Below are 18,135 nucleotides of genomic sequence, written 5' to 3'. Positions count from 1 at the left end.
AAAAAATCTAAAGACAAATAAATAAATAAATATATATAATAATAAATAAATAAAAAGTATTATACAACAACTAAATTTGATAATAACATTCTTACTTCCAAATTCCTCATTATCCTGTAAGACTTGTTTCAAGGCCAGGATACGTCGAATAACCCTTTAGTCAAATCTCTGTCCGCATAAAAGGTCCTACATTTAGTGACATTTTTATTTTAGACCTTTATTTTTTATGGGCCTAGGCTAAGGCATAACTGGCCCTGCCCTTTTGCCGGCCATGCCCATATCACATATCAAGCAGGGCCGCAGGAATCTTGACCAACCTAGTATGCCTCCAAAAACTTTTTCTTCCCCCACCACCAAAAAAAAAAAAAAAAGAGGAACATATGAATGAATATCGAACAGGACGTCCAATTCCACCAGCCATGTTGTGCATAACCCTCACACCAAGGCTCCATCAATGCCAGAATTCAATCCCTATCATCTTCAACTTGCGGATAGACATGTCTGGGCAGCCAGCAAAAGCATAATGATGCTCATCTATGGCTCACAATTCTTGAACCGAGTTAGCTAGCCTACTCGGGTTGGAAGGATCCTCCAAAGTGTCATAATGCTGCAACAAACACGCACACATTTGATCTACATCCTCAAGAACCCATACTACTGTAAGATGTCTCACCCACTCCAGCCTTTGGCTCACTGCTCCTAACTCTTTGATAGAATAACACATAGGCAGCTGAAGTCTTGATCTCAGATTCACCTACAGGAGAAACATGACTATCGTCGAAATGGTACCATCTGTTTTCATCGATCAACTGCATGATTGGTATAGTAAACACCTTAGTGATATTATCGATATCATATCTAATCATCCATGACTCACCAAATAATAATAACTAATACCATGAACTGCCATTACTAATCTCAAATATGATGTACGAGAATTAGAGTAATCACCTTGGCATATGCAGTGTAATGTCCACCACCTAGACCACCATAATGATTGCTAATGGCATATAGTTCATACACGTGAGGTTTTCCATCCTTGCTTATCACGTATTTGCTCAAATCAAGATCATGAATTGGAAAATTCACAAAAGTGTCAAGTTTGTTCTTTGAATATCTGCTATATGAAAATCGTTTCAAGTGAAAAACAAGAATATCAGGCAACATCCACAAGTCAAGTTTCTTGGTAGCTTGTCTATGTTCCTTACACCTTGGACAGTACCTGTCAAAAGATAAATAATAAGTAATGACTAAATGACTAAAAATGACCAAAGACAACATTTAAAATCAATTCCACAAGCAAAAAGTACCCTACCACATGTCATCAGGCCCTAGAGGTTCCTTTGTCAAAAATGCCTCCAAGCATTTAAATAGAGAAATAGCTTCTTGCCGAGTTTTCTTTGCAGTAAACCCAGTCTTCTGAACCTCAGGGAGATCCTTGAGATAGCTTATATCATATAATCCAATTTCTTTGTCGGTCCACTCCAGCAAAACCTTTACAACTTGACGTGAATTTATGCAAGAATCCTTCTCAATTGGCTTGCGGTTTGAACCATTTACATCGGTAAGAAAAAGCTGAAAGGACAATTCCCTGCTGGATGTTTCCACTGGTTCTGTATTTTCCATGGAAAGGCTCCTCAAATTGTGGCCATTCGATTGTTCCTGAATAGCTTCTTCAACAAAGCCATTCTCCTTTCCACCATGGAGTTTAACTGAAGAAGGATGTGTTCTTTTCAAAGGTGACAGCAATCTTGAAACAGCCATATTAATATCAGCTCCACTTACTGGGTCTTCTCCCAAGTAAGTAACCAGAGGAGTGCCCATATACTTGGCCTGACTACTTTTAATACAATCTGATACACATCTGTGGAATCAAAATGCTTTGGTTACAAAGCCATAAAAGGATGCAATTACAAACATATAACTTACATTATGTATCATTTATAGACACTCGAGGAAGATTTCCCTCATATCATCACACCATCAATGGTTTCTTAGCACTTATGCCACGCAGTATGGACAACAGCTAATTGCTATAGCACATGCATAATAAAGATAATCGGAATTGCTAAAATCCTCATGCAGCATGCAAGATACAGAAAATACCAAATTAAACCAACTGTAGGGCACATGGCTCTGCTTTTCTCAACAGAGAGTCTAATAAAGTTAGGCAAAGTTATACAAAAGAAAGTAGGGTATTTTATATCTCGTCGCTCAATGACAATATAGGCAATCAAGAAACAGCATTTCATACAGAGACAAGCTGCAATATGGCATTATACACATGCATCATCCATTCAATACTTTCTTTTCTTTTCTGTAGTATGGTCCTCAACTTTTTGATAAATAAAAAGTTCAACATCTTCGGCCAAGATAATTCTTTCATATCACACACAGCATGAACCATCAGACAATAACAGCATTAAAAAAGAAGTTCAAAGTTCAAGAGTCATGTGGAAACTCGGTCCACATTCACATGTTTATCCACATAACAAAACCAAAATATTAGATGTTAAGAAACTAATCTTACTTTTCGTGTGGCTGATGTACTACTTCAAGTCTAGTTTTCCTTGCTGCAGTTTTAGGAAGTCGGTATGCCACAATACGGTCATCCTCCTTAATTGAAGACAATGGTTCTGATAGGTTCTCCAAATAACGAAAAATTCGATGCTCATAAACCTGATTATTGAAATTACAGTTCCCCAGTCACTATTTCAAATAAAATAAAAATTTGAAGTTCAGAAACAAACGAAGAAGCCGTGTTACCTCTGCAAGTAGGAAAATTTCATCACTTTTCAAGCAACAAGCAGCACTTAATGCTTCAATAAGATCTTCACAGCAACCTTGTTTTAGCAAAGTAACAGTGTATGGCATTGGAAGACCACCTCCATCACCATAAAACACAGTCACTGTCATTGGCCGAGTAACTGTTGAAGGTAGTGGCAATGACAAGTACATAAAAGGGTCAAAAGTGATTGAAATCTTTCCACAGGATGGGCAAACCAGCGTTGACTTATATTGACCCTGTGCATCATTTAACCAAACTTTTTAGAGCGTAAAAATAAAAAATTATATATATATGATATCATTATCGCTACAGATTTAAAAAAATACATAGATAGATCACTGAAGCCCCATTTATTTAAACAGATCCCTGAAGCCCATTTATTTAAAGTCTACAAACATATTATGGAACATGAACACTCAACAAAACATTCAAGGAAAAACGATGTGACTATTTCTTACTTGGCAGACATCCACAATCAATGAATCATTGCGAGCCTTATGATTTCTCCAACACTCATCTGCAACTTCCTCATCTGGGCGATCATCTGAATCTTTTGTTTCAATATAAGGCTTTAGTTTGACACGATTCAAATCTTCATGCAGCCCATCTAGTAAGAATGCAAGAAGTTCCTGTAGAGAAATTTGATATGATGGAGCAAAGTTTACATACAAGATGATATTATTCTCAGGTGTTTCAATTACTCTCATGCCGCTGAACTCATATGCATAAGTAAATTGTACAAACATCAACCTAAGCAAATTAAGACAAGATGCATGCAATATATTAGCAAGTGTAGCCTAGACGGGACCTATATATTGTAATAATTACACCTAGCTAGAGGTATGGATATAAGAGAATCGGCATCCTCCATCCAGATTGGACCATTATGGGAGAGTTAATACCCATTCCACTTTACTAATTTGAGATCCATAATCAGGAACTAACAGATGCTCATTGAGATTTGCATAAGAAATCCAGATTGTTTGAATTCAAGGATCAAGGAAAATTAATGAAAACAGCTTTATATGTTGCAATTGTAGTATCATAACAAGCTAAGTGCAATTCCCTAACCATAAAATTAGAAATAAAAGCATGCTAATTATACAATCAAGTGGTCATTTTCTAATTTCAATTAAAAGCTTTCCATAAAAGTGAAGTAATGAGAGGGTACAGTACATACTTGAGAATCATGCTGATTATAGCCAATGAACTGGGGAGCAAATCGAGCAAGTTTTCCTTTAAATGCACGTGGTGCAATTGCAGTTCGACCAGAGGACCACAATTTCCTCAACAACTCACCAAAGGCAAGTGCAAGTTCACCCTGCACAGGTACAACAAATTTTAGAAATCTTTAAAGAAGTAAAGTTACAGTAGAGTTCATCTTATCCGCAAAAAGCATAAAAAAAAAAATAATAAAAAAAAGGCAGAAAAACAAGGAAAGCCACTTACATGCATTCCTAAAGGATTGTCCGTGTTGATCTCATCGCTGTAATCTTGCAAGAAATACTCAACAAGAGGGGGCGTATGAACTAAACATTGGATTGCACTATTCATAAAGCAAGTATTTCCCAGATTCTGCAATCCAGCCAAGCCTCCTCTTTCTCCTTTTCTCAACTTATAAAAATCATATCCTTCATCTATATCTGAGAATGTTGAACCTAAACTAGTCCCCCGATATAAGTTTGAACTATAACCTGATGAGTGACCATTCGAAATTGTAGGGCCCCCTGCAATTGTCACTGAAGACCTTGAAGGTTCTATAGGTACCAATGCCAACTGATTTCCTGTTGAATCCATGCCAAATTTAGTGTAGCTTCCATCACGCACCTCAAGAAGAATCTGTACAGAAATAATTTGCCATCAGAGTGGTACAGTGAAACAATCATAAAGCCAATTTAGAAAATAAAAAAAGAGTAGCAAAAACAGTTCAAAACATATATCTATAACAAAGAGCTGAGATTAGTTTACTAAGGAGCCTACAATGCAGGTTTAAGTTAAAAGAAATCTAATTTTGGCATCTAAGCAACCACCCACCCACCCACCCACACACACACAGACAGAGCAGGGGGAAAAACAAAAAAGAAGAATAAGAAGAAGAAGAAGAAGAAGAAGAAGAAGACGGAGAAGAAAGAGTACTTCTTGATCCATCTGCAAGTCTGACTCTTCCAACGTCTGGTTTGAAGCATGTAACAGTGAATGCTTCTGCTTATTAAAGAAGTCCCATATATCAACCTGTCATTATAAGTTGAAATCAAGAAAAGGAATTATTCAAATTAGCCCAAAACACACACACACACACACAAAAAAAAAAAAAAAAAAAAAAAATTACCTTTTGTTGCTCTAATCCTCGAAGAGCACATACCTTCTGGTAAAGCTCATGCACAGAAGCCTGAGACAAATAAACTATGTCAGACACTTTATTCTAAATGAATACACGCTTGTAATGAAAGAAGCACTGAAAGGGTTTTACCTTTTTGCTTAACCTAAGAACTGATTCACTGTTATCTCTAGGATCAATCACCTTAAGACAAAGTGGGTAAACCTCCACAATAAAATTCTTGTGAAGGACACCCTGTGAAATCAACTTTCTCGGTAATGTTGGTCCTCCTTTGTACCTGAAGATCAAAAGGACAAAACCTAAAACATAAGCAGTTCACCAATTGCTTAACATGTTACTACTGACTTTTAAAATGAAACCGCTGAATAACATTTTGGCAAACAATTCAACAATGAAACGATTGGAACTACCACATTAAAACAACGATAAGCAACAAGGGTAACAGCTGGATGTTCACATAAGAAAAAACATAGATATGTGGTACCACAAAAGGCTTAATGTAGAGGCACAAAAATTTAAAAGTGACAATAAGCAACAAGGGTAACAGCTGGGTGTTCACATAACAAAAAACATAGATGTGGTACCACAAAATGCTTAAAATGAGAGGCACAAAAATTAAAAAGGGAAGAAAAAGGTACCAGTCAAAAAGCTTTTCCCAAACTTCTTGAGAAACTAGAACATAATCCTGTCCTTCTTCCAACATCCTACGAAGCTCAGGTTCATCACCCTCACGACCATTTACTCCTAAAACAATATCAGAATTATCAATCTGTCCAGGTCTTTCCACTCTCTTTGGAGGATGCACACTCATTTCTTGAGTTCCAGGGGACCGTAACTGCTCTTCAGTTAAATATTCAGTAACTCCTTGTGTAGCATATCTCTGCCAGCTTAAAAACCACCTGTACAAAGAGAAAATGGACTTTCAAACATATATGTTGTGGTCAAAGCAGCAGTTGAGAAAACCGAAAAGAACACCAAAGAAGCCCTATCAAATGATGTCAATGAATCATTTCAGACAGTAGTATTGAGTACTTGGGAAATTATCTACATATTGCATACTTTATGTCATAAAATAAAAGAGCTGTTCAATGACCCTGATCATAGGAAACAATTGATGATTAACGTTGTCATATTTTCAACGTAAAAATTATTGCAAAATGAGTTGATCCAATAAAAAGTTCCCATGTGTGATTCAAAACCGATAACCAAAACTAGGGGGGTAAATACATTGCCTCTAAATAAAGTCGTTGAAATTCTTTACAAAATCAACGAAAGAAAGATGTTTTAGGCTTCGAGCCAATACTCCCCATAACACGCTATATGTGGATATGTTAGATGCAAACCGTGTGCCCAAGAAAAGACCTTTATTCCCCAATGTGCAAAAGGCACATAAAGATGGTAAGGGATCAGCATAGAAACCTAGTGCAAGCTAAGCAAGAAGCTAAAGTACATTCAAATATACAACCTCTACACCCAAAATTCTATGAAGCCACAATATTTTCGTAATTGAATTTATTTTTAGGGGTTTATCACAAAAATGCAGGTGGCGGAGAACATCCACTATTTCTACAAAAGTGCAACCCAAAAAAATTGAACAGCTCCACAAAATAATAATAATAATAATTATACCCCTGGGAAATAGAAAAGAAAAGTTGTTTACCTATTGGAAATGACGTAGTACAAATTGCCTTCCTTCATATTGGCGTCTGATTGGTTGGTGAGTTCCGTTATGATCCTGTTCTCTTCCTCCGGTGGGAGAGGTAAGCAACTCACCCCGTTTTCCATCATGAAGCCCGAATCAGGAATCGTCATGACCGATTCACAAATCCTAAGGGGAAAATAATAAATAAATAAAAATTCACAGCCAAATCAATCAGTGACAAAGATCTCTATAATTCAACAACGAAACAAATTCAAATTGGTGCCGAATTGAACGAGAAAAGAAGAACATTGAATTGAAAAAAAAACATATTAACGGGAATGCGAAACGTTTTGATGACAATGAGATGAGGAGAAAATGGACTCACCTGGATTCAAGGGGATTGGTAACAGAGATCGAAGAGCATAAATTAGAAAACTAGGAAGAGTTTGGAAAGACAAGAGAGAGAAAGGAAAAAAGAACCCTAGATTGCAGGGAAGCAGCAATGGTCAGGGGAAGGGGAAGGGAAAAACAGAGGGAATGAATTTGAGAGCGTGTTTTTTTTTACTTTTCTACGAGAAAGTTTGGTCGTCAAGTCTGTTGGTGTTGAAACAGTGAGTTACGGCACCCATGAACCATTTATATAGCCCTCCATTCCAGCCCCATACCAAATTTACCCAAACCCAAAAGTTAAAACAAAAACTTTTAATTTTGATTGGATCGCATCTTACCCCCACCCCATACATTTTACTTTTCTTCTACAAAAGTTTTGTTTAAGAAGTTCTAGCTCTTTCTAAACAACTTTTATCTCTTTCTTAACCACACCAATTTAATTTCTTCACTGTGCATCTTGCAAGTTGAATTTCCAGGTGATAATCTATTTTCCATAGAGAATTACGTTCAGAAGTAATTTAAGACCTGAAAAATTTACGATTTTTTTTATTTTTATTTTATTCAGTTTATTAGCTTGATTTTTATGGATTATTACAAATATATCCATGCCATATGCGTTGACGGAGAGAGATAATCTCCTAAAACAAACACTACTACAAATTTGTGCTGCGCAATAATATTACGGCACTACCACATGTTATTGAAAACAAAAACTAAAAAAAAATATATAAAAAAACAATGTCGCACAACACAATTGCTCAGCGTAATTCTAACAACGTTGCTTAGGAAAACATTTCGTTATTAATGATATTGTATGTAAATTAGGTTAATATCATTTTATTCTTCTCAAATTTAATTTAGAATACAATTTTATATGGATTTTTAAATTATCACCAACTTTTCATTGAGTTTTAAAATATAATTATTCCATTCACATTTTTAAAATTTTGGTTACTCTCACACACTCACGGACACTAGATGAAATTTTTAAAACCCGAAAGATTGAATTGAAATAAGAACAAACTTTAATATGGATTAGATGGAACATTCCTCAACTAAAATTTTAAGTAATACCTTTTTATAAATTATCAATATCAAAATAAATAATCATAAAAATAAAATAAATGCAAACAGACTTACTAATTATATTTTCCTTTAATTTTCTCAATTAAATTTCTTCCGTAGTGATGATTTTTAATGGACAAATCGCCCCTTCACTTAAATTTGTGGACGTCCTATCCCTTACCTACCCACCTAAACTGTTAAACAACATCATGTTCGGTTTTTATCCTAAGTGATATAAGAATTACATGTCGCCGGTCTTATGGAGCACCAGTGGTCTAGTGGTAGAATAGTACCCTGCCACGGTACAGACCCGGGTTCGATTCCCGGCTGGTGCAACTGTTTTTTGTTTTTTATTTGTTATTTGAGGGCCTCCCAATGCCTTACACCAATCGTGTTCCATTAGGATACACATTCTCTGAATTTCCTTTTACTGCCACAAAACATACATTCTTTTATTCCCATACGATAGACACCATTCATTTAGAAAAAAACTATCGTTTAGAGAGAGCAAGAGAAGTTCAACACACTAAGATGGTGAACTTGAGAAATCCATATCCACATTTTTTACCAGCAAAGTAAGCTATTCCCGGTTACTTGCCAAAATCTAATACCTTATTTTAAAAAAAGCCTATATTGCCTCAAACATAGCAATGCTCAGAAGTCCTAGGCACTAACGTCACAGTCACCCAAAAACGGAAAATAGCATTCATATTTACACTCCTAGTGTTACAAATTTTTATATCAGCTTGGTACCAGCTTTTCCACCCTTCAGTCAGATCAGACCACAATGTTCATCCAACTACCGTACATCACTCAGCATATACCACGACTTAGAAGAACACATCGGTCCAACAACTCAGCATCTTCCAGGCTCTATACAGTAACTCCGAAAAAAAAAAAAAATCCATGCAACCGTGTTGTATGAAGCCAATTGACATGCAAGAAGACCACTTGATAGAGGCCTCCTCAACTCTCAAAATCAGATGAAAAGCTGAACCTTTCAAAATTACGTGGTCCCTGCCTCATCTGAACTAGCAGAGGTCTCACTTCCTACTGGACATGCTCCACCTCCCTGAACCTCATCCTCACTCGACATGCTCTCCTCGCTGGAATTAGAAGATGTTCCAATTTCATCATCACTAAGCATATCTGCTTTCCGTCTCTTCCTGATATCCTTTATTCCTCTCCCTTGAAGAGCTAGTCTCCTACGTTTTCGAGCTTTTCTTTTTCCCTTTGGAAAGTCTTCTCTCTGGGATTCAAGGCTTTTACTTTCTACCTGATTTACAGTTTTTCCTTTGCCATACTCATTATCCTCCAGCTCTTCAGCATCAAGCTTGCGTCTTTTCCGGCTTGAGTTTGTCTGGAAGAGAAATCCAGAATAATACATTAGTTACAATGTCCACATCCACACTAGATAGCAAGTCCCAAACAGAAACATGATAAAAATTAATCTCCAACAGAATCCTTATCAATGAAATGCATAAGAAATGGAACCACTTGATCACAACCTTGACAAACTCAAAAACTACCAGAACCCTATAACAACAATTCCTTGTCTAGCTTTTCATTTATCAACTACAAATATTCTCATCCTCATACCTAACAAACTATGTTTGCATATCTTCTAGTACCACTAATGCTTTAGATCTTGACATCACCAGCAAAAGATCACTCTCTACGCCATTTTGCAGGAATGAATATCCTGTCTACTCAAAATCTACATCAAATTATCTTACTTCTTAACATTTTTATACTAGTTCAAATTTTCTAGTAAGCCTTTGGTACTATCACTATATTTTTTTACTCATTTTACTCCCCCCCCCCCCCCCCCCCCCAACAACCAAAAAAAAAAAAAAAACTCAAATCATAGCATGAATGTCACCAGTTCTAACATTTGGAAAATTAAGCAACAATATAGAGGAAAAAAATATGTATATATTTCAAATTTCATATGATATGTTCCAAGTTGGAAAACAGAATTGAGCCTTTAAATTGCTGAAATAGCAAAGTAGCATTTTAATGTCCTTTGAGTGAAACACTGATAGATATAGATAACTATGTTGAAGTGTTTGAAAGGATTTTATGCTCTTACCTTTGGACCACGATCAACCAACCGAGCCCATTCATGTCGGTTCCTCAGGCAATCAAGAACAGCCTGTGAATGACTAGTGTATGCATAACGCTCTCCGTTATGCTTCCTCAAATTGTGCCAGTGCTGCAAAACGAAACCATAAGTTTCAGGATTTGATTTATTTATTTATTTATTTTCCATCCGGATGACAATCACCTGACAAAAGTAAACATACCGGTAGCACAGCATTGCAGAGCTCCTCATATGTCATACGCCTTCCTTTGCTCATAATCTCATTGATCAAACCTATATATTAAATAAAAAAATAATGAATACAAAACAACTTAAATGATCTGGGTAACCTAATTAGATAGAAGATGAATACCTGGTAAAGTACGATGAACAGGGCCAGCAAGTGTGCCTGTATCGTCATCAGAGGTATTCCTAGGTGAACTGCGGATAGACGACAAATTTTGATCATTAGCTTCAGTGGATGAAGATGGACAACTGGTTGCAGTTCCGGCAGAGGTAGAGGGGATATTCTTCTTAGAGGACTGTGCTGCTGTTGCAGACCCATCATCCTCCCCTTTGGAACATGTATCACCTGTATATGCTATGTCTTGTCTTCTCTGATCATGAGAAATTGTCACTCTATCTATCCTTTTAGCTTCATCATCAAGTTCACGAGAATTTCGAAACCCATCTTTGGGAGCATCCTTGTTTTTTCTTCTAGTTACCTAAAATAAAATAGGAATAGTTACTAAAAACAAAGACTATAAATTAGAAACAGTTAACAGAACCGTGTATATAACAAATGTCAACAAATACTGGACATACTTAAAAGGGAATAATGACTTCATTCAAAATATATTATTCCCGAACACATCAGCTAAGTGAGCTTCTTACCAAACCATGATCCTTTCCTCCAGAACTAGATGTTCGCTTTATTAGCATGCTTGTCGCACTTGGAGAAGCCAACTGAGGCAAGCTACCTGCATGGCGAACACGTGGTACACGAGGTACTCTAGGAGAGCTGTTGAGTTCTTGATGCAAAAGTAAAGCAAGCTGGAAAAATCGGAAGGGGAAAAAAAAATAAAAAATGAAAAATAAGGATCAGGTCACCTAACTTCCAAAAAATAATTGTATTCAAACCCCAAATTTCTCAACTCACCTCTTCATCACTTAGTGTTGCAGGTGAACTTGAAGGTGCAGGTGGGCACATGGATGATGGATGATTCTGGTTGATCTTAGAGGAAGGTTGGGAACTAGTCTGGTTCATCTTTTCTGCTTTTTGTAGTGTATTTGAAGCTGAATTTTTATTATGCAAATGTACACCCTTCTGATGGTGCAGTGATCCAGCAGGTTCGCTTGAACCTGAAGTAACTGCAGTAGTTGGGGCAGAAGATGTCTTGGAAGATAAAAAAGGCCCAGAATCTTTTGATTCTGATGTGGTTTGCTTGGAAGCAGAATCATGAGTCCTGCCTGAGTGGGAGGGCTTTGGAGCCGAATTTGTAAATGATTTTGGATGCTCTTTTACGATTTTCCTTGGCATGTCATCCCTTGCTTCATCCCTGACATCATATGAAGGATGATCTTTCCTAGAACTAACATTGCATTCTGGAATGACTTGTTGTTTTGCAATGGAATTAGAATTTAGAGCATCAGCAGATTTAGAGGAAGTGGATGATTTGGCTATCAATATGGTGGATGAAGTAGAAGAAGATTTTCCAACACTTGCTCCTAATTTACGCTGACTTGGCACAGCAGGCAAATTCGAGATAATTCCTCCTGGTTTGGAATGCTCTTCAGGAAACTCAAAAGTATGTCTTTGTTCTGAAGAAGATTTCTGCACACTCAAGGAATTTTCAGGACCCTCCAATTCTTGTTTTTGCTGACAAGGGTTGCTAGATAATTCATCAGCATTGTCTCTACGAGAATCACCGACTGCTTCCAAACTTCTGTCTATATCTTGTGCCTTATGGTCACTGGATTGTGAACTGCTTACAGTTGTATCATTCAGTTTAGAAATTTCAGACATGTGATCAGAAGCTATGCCTGGATCTTTTGCATCACCATAAGGAGAAGACTGAAAGTTCAACAGGGGCCTAGAATTCCCATCACATTCTGTTTTTACTTCAAAATCAAGTTTTTCGGAACTCAGCGACTTGTCACCACTAGATTCTTGAATTTGATTGTCCTTGACTTCTGGTGCAATACTAGCCATATCATCAAGAGGAGGCTTCACAGCAATTCTATCTGGACCTTTAGAACTATCATCTAGCTTATTGATTTCCATTTTATCTTCCTATTATAGAAACAATGTGAAACAAGAAATGTCATTCAAAAAGTTGAAGCGTAAACTCTATAATACCATAAGCACATATGCACATATAAATAACCACCCACAGAAAATATAAGAAATGCTGCTCAACAAACTAGGTGAAAAGTTAGAGGAAGTAACAAACACACAGAAAGTAGATCAGATAAGAGACAGCATGTTTTCAAGGTACGTATTATAAGTACTGGTCTAGATCTAAACTTGCCTCCAAACAAGTTTAAGTTAAAAACCTACCAGGTTGTGAAAACATAACTTTAGGCTCCCAGCATGGCTATCTCTAATTAGGTTAAAAGGTTATCAAGGAATAAGATCTGGGTTACTTGTGGTACAGCAAAACTGGCAATATGATGCTTTTCCTGGTCGTATTTATAGATTAGGCTTCAAACGTCATACAACTAATTCTTGCTTACTTGCTTTGGAAGGTTCCAGATGTAGCATAAAAAGATGTCAAATACATGCTGTCTGAATACACAATGTCATATCTCTAGGATGACTTAAAAATAAATATGCTACATCTGTAAAAGCCAAAGACTAAAGGACCGAATCCTAGCAGTAGGCCCATGCAAGAAATCCCTTACTAGGTTTCTAAAACACCAAAATGATTCTACAAATAAGAGGATAGGTGTCAAGACAACTTTTGAACCTCCATCAAACACCTATAATGTCCTTACTAACAAAACCTAAAATCCTAGGTGCTAAAAAGTGCTCCCAGTGAACATCAGTAAACCAAGAACCTCTCTAGAAAATTCAGTTTGAGCTTACAGAATTAAAGCACATTATACCCCTTGATTCATGCATAAATTGTACATGAATCGTGCATAAAGGTAAATGACAATTGTAAGTGCAAAAGTAGTGCTGCCTGCTAGGTTTTAACATAAATTAAGTGGAGGAACTGTTGAAGCAATGGGCTATTGGCATCTGCCACCGAAGATAATCTTCAGCTAAGATGGTGAAACTGAGCAACAAACAATATACCTCTTCCTTTACATGAATATTCCCTGCATCACCATGCTCTGCTGATGTTGCAACAGCATCATCAGTTTTGGGAGAACTTCCTAGCACTGCAGGATGCTGGTTGTCAACCTTCTCTTCATTCTGACCGGTAGCCATGTTAAAATCATGCCTGGGCACTTCTGAAGTGTGCTTTTTAGCGTTGTCGCATGCTGCCGGACAACCATCAGATAAAGGTTCTCTAACCACAGCATCCCTCAAATTCTTGTTCTTCATACTCTGAATTTCAGTCTTCGAAAACTTCAAGCCTCTGTCTTCATAAAATTCCAATTGTTTTGCATCACTGGAGGGTGTCAACACTAGTAATAAAACGCAAACAAAAAATTGAAATTAACAGCGACGTATCAGCTAGCGCAAGATGTGACCCACTGTTACTTGTAGTTGATATTTAAATAGATACTAGAACCAACAATGAAAAAACAAAAAAGGAAAAATACATGTGTATATATACATTGAATTATGGGTAGGAAAGTAAAATAGTTAGAATCCAAATGAGTAGAAAGCACATTAACTCACCTGTTCTAGAAGAATGCGCACTTCTCTTCTTGGCATCGGCCTCTTTCTCAGCAGGTCTAGCCTTCTTCCTACTCGTGCGATCTTTAGATGTCCCTATATCTTCTTTCTTCCGCTTACCAGAATGTACTACAACAGACCGAAGTAAGGTTCTCTCCTTCTTCACACCATTCTGTGCTCCCCTAACATCTAAGTCATCACTCTCCCACTTTTTTATCCCTTTCAAAGAGACCTTACGGTCACAAGCACCTTCATCATAAGCACCTCTCAGACTGACCAAAGCAGCCACGGGAGTTGCTAAAACACTCTCCTTCGACAAAGAGAAGAGAACACCAGCACCTTTATCAACAGGATTCTCATTTTCTTCATCCTTTCGAGAATCATTCTCCTTGTCATCCCAACAAGGGAACTCCCTGTACTGGAAATTAAACTTTGTGGGGACATACCCAGTGCACTTCCACAGCTCTGGAGTAAAAACAGAAGGCAACCCACCAAATAGAGCAGGATCACCGCCCGGGATTCCTTGGATATGTACCCTCTCCTCAATTGGAATGTCGGTCCAAAGCCTAAAAGGACGGCGAGGAGGTCCACTGGAAGCATAAGCGCTCTCCATTCTCATGGTCTTAGTAGGAAGCTCAACCAACAATTGTGCAACCTCAGTTTCTTCGCTATTATTCCTATTATTCTTGCTCTTACATTTATCGCAAACAAAAATATCATCTCCCTTCACATAGCGTGAACACCTGGTGTGCACCCAAACACCACACTCATCGCAATTGACCATCTCTTCCCCATCATCGAAATTCACACCACACACACAGTCCACAGTCCAAGAACCATTAACCCAGTCGTCCGGAGGGTCCGAATTCTGAAGACGATGATGAGACCGTCCTTTCATAGCTCTTTCACTCGCTATTCCCCACACAAAAAAAAAAAAAGAAAAAAAAAAAAGCCTAAACCCTAATAACCCCAGAAATTCCCTAGCAATGAAACAATCCAAATCCTGAACCTGGAAAACCTAATTTGCATAATCCTCTGATGGGATGAACATGTTGGCAAATTCAAAAGACCAATGAACTTCCCCCATTCTAGCCCTAAGTTGAGTTTAAGTTTCCAAACAAATTCTCAGGTTTAAGATTAGTACCTGGTATTCGAATTGGGTTTCCGTTTCAGCTTCTTCTTCGTCACCGCGTCCTGATGATGAATGATGATCTCTATTCGCACGCCCGAAAATGGCTTCTTGCTCTCGTGCACGAATGTGCGGAACTGAAAAGAGATTCATTCCTCGTTTTGGCGTTCGTCTCTCTAGATAACATATACGGCTCGGCTCCACGACTCGTTACAAGCCGGCTCTCCATCAGTTTTTTTTTTTTTTTTTTTTTTTGCCTTTTTTTTCCCTGTAAATATTTTACAATAAAAATGTAGTTTTATAATAATAAAATAAAAATATTATTTCATTTTATTTTTAAGGCTAAATTACAGAAAATTTCTTGAATTACTTGATACTCATAAATAACCCTTTTAACCTTCTTAAATTATTAAAATAACAAATAGATCACTCAACTGTGATTATGTATAACATATTACCCCTTTTCAAACTAATTAAAATGCTAAAAATTAAATCGATAAAAATACCTTTTTTACATATCCATTATACTTTTTTTAAATAATTTAATTCATTTTTTTATTATTATGGATGCTTCAGTGGCAATTTAGTGGCAACACCCACAGCCTTAAAACGAGAGGTCCTAATAACCCCAAAAAAATATATATATATTATTGAAATATTAAATATCATTTAAATATTTTCTTTACAAAATAAAAATGATATGTTTTAGAAAAAAAAAAAGGTTAAACACATATTTTCTTTCATAAAATATTAAATATAATACTTTGTTAAAAAAAAGTCAATAGAAGTATTTTCAATAAAAAATAAAAATAATATTTTCTTACAGATATTAAAAATAATATTATTTTTAATTAATTGAATTTATTCATTATGGAAATTTTTAAGTAATGTTAAATTTTAAAATTTTTATAATATTTTTATAAGGGTAATTTCGTGTTACTATATACATTTTCTTTAACTTGTAAATTTTTAATAGTTTGAGGGAGTTTTCTATAATATAAAATGGTTTAGTTTGTAAGTGTCAAATAATTCAGAAGAGTTTTATATAATTTACTTTTTATTTTATTATATATATATATATATATATATATATATAAATATATAAATTTTTGGGACTAATTTTGAAATATTTTTTATAACGTTAAAAAACCTATGGAAACTATTCTGATATAGCAAAACAAACGTAAAAGCCAACTGAAGTATTCAAATTAAGTTGTTGCTAGTGTATTCCATTCTTGAAAATTGGGGAGAGTGGTCATTATTACCAACTGGCTATTCTAATGAGACTTTAGTATATTTTCATTTAATAGCTAAATTGATTACTAAATAATAGGTGGTGTTGTAAATAATTGTGGAAAATTTTAAAATTATCCTTTGGCCTTTCATTTAAGTTTCAGTTTGTAGCAAAAACATATTTTTAAGTAATTTATCTTTAAAATTTTGGCATAAGAATTTGAACAAATATATTGGTTTAAGTAGGGTTTGGTAACAAGGTTTTTTTTTTTTTTTCTTTTCCTTATCTAATTTTGTGTATTTTACTTATATGAAGTGTTAATTAGTGATACATAGAGTTTATTAAGTATTTAAGTTATCCATAAGATTAATGAGAAAAAAAAAACATAAATATAAAATTGAACACAATTTCAGATTAAGTTAATTTTTTATTTTCTATAAAATATAAGTTTATAGTTGTTTAAAATATTTAATAAACTATAACTATCATTAGTCATAATACTTTGACATAAATGAAATTGCATTAAATCAAATATAAAGAAATAAAAAAATTAAATTAAAAATTAACCATGTTATCAAACAAAAGTTTAATATATATATATATATACATATTTTGATGGATGTCAATGATTATCATCATTTTGATTTGTTTTCAAATGGACAAACATGTATGAAAGTTATAAATATATGCTGTAGTATCCAAATAGCAAATATATATACATAAATATATATTTATATATATATATATATATATGTACACATACATTTAAAAGTATATATGAGTCTTTCCTTTTTCTTTTCTTTTTTTTTTTTTTAATAAAAAAACTTAACAATTTGGTCACATGCCATTTTCGCTTTTAATGTAAGAAGAAAACTCTCCTTTTTTTTTGTTTTTGTTTTGGTGGGTGAATATGTAAAAGGAAAACTTGTATTGTATATCGTTCTCATGAGAAATAACTCTATACACTTTAATTGGTGAATCCTTTGAAAAGAAAACTAAAGAAGGTAAAATTATTAGATGATGATGATAATAATAATAAAATCGTGTTCCTGCTTTTTGATTGGTCGTTGAATGGTGACGAGAATTTATTTAATATTATAAAGTAGGGTTTTTCATTATTCTCCACAACGCATGGTAAGATTTTAAATTGACCACGGCTTTGCATGATGACCGATGAGGAGGTGTGTGAGTCACTCTCAATATATTTTCAGTTATTATATAATTTAGATTGCCATGAACATGATCCAGCGGTCAACGTCCATAAAAAGTCACCTAAAACTTCATAGTACATTTTTAATATGGTTGACAATATACTCTATCAATTTGGTATTTCCATCAGAACCATAAAAACTTTGTTATCTTATCAGTTATTGCAACAATAAGCAATTTCTTGTTGCATCATTCGAATTTTCGTGCACAAATCTTAAAAAAGCAGTTACAATATGCATCACTGTCCACAGATATATATATTTATATATATATAATTAGAGTGTACTGGTGGTGGCTTTGGAGAGTAAACCTACAAATAAACATACTATAGCAATTGAGGGGCAAGAATCACCCAAAAAAATAATAATAAAAAATAATAATAATAAATAAAAGGGTGGAGATAGGAT

General features: G+C 35.3%; 2 protein-coding genes and 1 non-coding gene across 5 annotated transcripts; 1 reads left to right on the top strand and 2 right to left on the bottom strand.

The window, feature by feature from the left end:
- Positions 1-8: 8 nt before the first annotated feature.
- On the bottom strand, positions 9-7,455 carry LOC107403791 (ubiquitin carboxyl-terminal hydrolase 9). The gene is made up of 14 exons (XM_048464404.2): positions 7,154-7,455; positions 6,787-6,954; positions 5,765-6,025; positions 5,259-5,403; positions 5,118-5,177; positions 4,925-5,020; positions 4,238-4,627; positions 3,969-4,109; positions 3,247-3,417; positions 2,767-3,024; positions 2,531-2,679; positions 1,316-1,864; positions 952-1,222; positions 9-809 (listed from the first exon to the last, which is right to left on the bottom strand). The coding sequence occupies exons 2-14, from the start codon at positions 6,936-6,938 to the stop codon at positions 642-644; spliced, it is 2,811 nt and encodes a 936-aa protein (XP_048320361.1). The 5' UTR covers positions 6,939-6,954; positions 7,154-7,455; the 3' UTR covers positions 9-641.
- A 1,032-nt stretch (positions 7,456-8,487) lies between these two features.
- TRNAG-GCC (transfer RNA glycine (anticodon GCC)) lies at positions 8,488-8,558 on the top strand. Its single transcript has one exon. It is a non-coding gene; the product is annotated as a tRNA-Gly (tRNA).
- Positions 8,559-8,755: 197 nt separating this feature from the next.
- On the bottom strand, positions 8,756-15,449 carry LOC107403796 (uncharacterized). Of its 3 annotated transcripts, XM_048463807.2 has the most exons (9): positions 15,301-15,443; positions 14,160-15,068; positions 13,608-13,942; positions 11,466-12,599; positions 11,201-11,359; positions 10,680-11,031; positions 10,530-10,600; positions 10,316-10,438; positions 8,756-9,583 (listed from the first exon to the last, which is right to left on the bottom strand). In XM_048463807.2, the coding sequence occupies exons 2-9, from the start codon at positions 15,052-15,054 to the stop codon at positions 9,230-9,232; spliced, it is 3,423 nt and encodes a 1,140-aa protein (XP_048319764.2). In that variant the 5' UTR covers positions 15,055-15,068; positions 15,301-15,443; the 3' UTR covers positions 8,756-9,229. The 3 variants fall into 3 exon arrangements, with proteins under 3 accessions (XP_048319764.2, XP_060674152.1, XP_015866196.2); XM_060818169.1 differs by having other exon boundaries at positions 14,160-15,449; XM_016010710.4 differs by having other exon boundaries at positions 13,608-13,897; positions 14,160-15,449.
- Between the last annotated feature and the right edge of the window lie 2,686 nt (positions 15,450-18,135).

The sequence above is a fragment of the Ziziphus jujuba genome, chromosome 6 (assembly GCF_031755915.1).
Source record: "Ziziphus jujuba cultivar Dongzao chromosome 6, ASM3175591v1".
In the NCBI taxonomy this organism is placed as follows: domain Eukaryota; kingdom Viridiplantae; phylum Streptophyta; class Magnoliopsida; order Rosales; family Rhamnaceae; genus Ziziphus; species Ziziphus jujuba.
Note: the sequence above shows the minus strand (reverse complement) of the source record. Positions and strands in the feature narration are given on the sequence as shown.

Coding starts and splice junctions, on each gene's coding strand:
- LOC107403796 (XM_060818169.1), bottom strand. CDS start 15,054: ATGAAAGGACGGTCTCATCATCGTCTTCAGAATTCGGACCCTCCGGAC. Junction 11,360..11,465: donor CAACACTAAGTGATGAAGAG/GTGAGTTGAGAA, acceptor CGATTTTTCCAG/CTTGCTTTACTTTTGCATCA. Junction 10,601..10,679: donor TGTTCATCGTACTTTACCAG/GTATTCATCTTC, acceptor TTTAATATATAG/GTTTGATCAATGAGATTATG.
- LOC107403791 (XM_048464404.2), bottom strand. CDS start 6,938: ATGACGATTCCTGATTCGGGCTTCATGATGGAAAACGGGGTGAGTTGC. Junction 5,404..5,764: donor TGGGAAAAGCTTTTTGACTG/GTACCTTTTTCT, acceptor TTTGATCTTCAG/GTACAAAGGAGGACCAACAT. Junction 3,418..3,968: donor ATAATCAGCATGATTCTCAA/GTATGTACTGTA, acceptor ATTTCTCTACAG/GAACTTCTTGCATTCTTACT.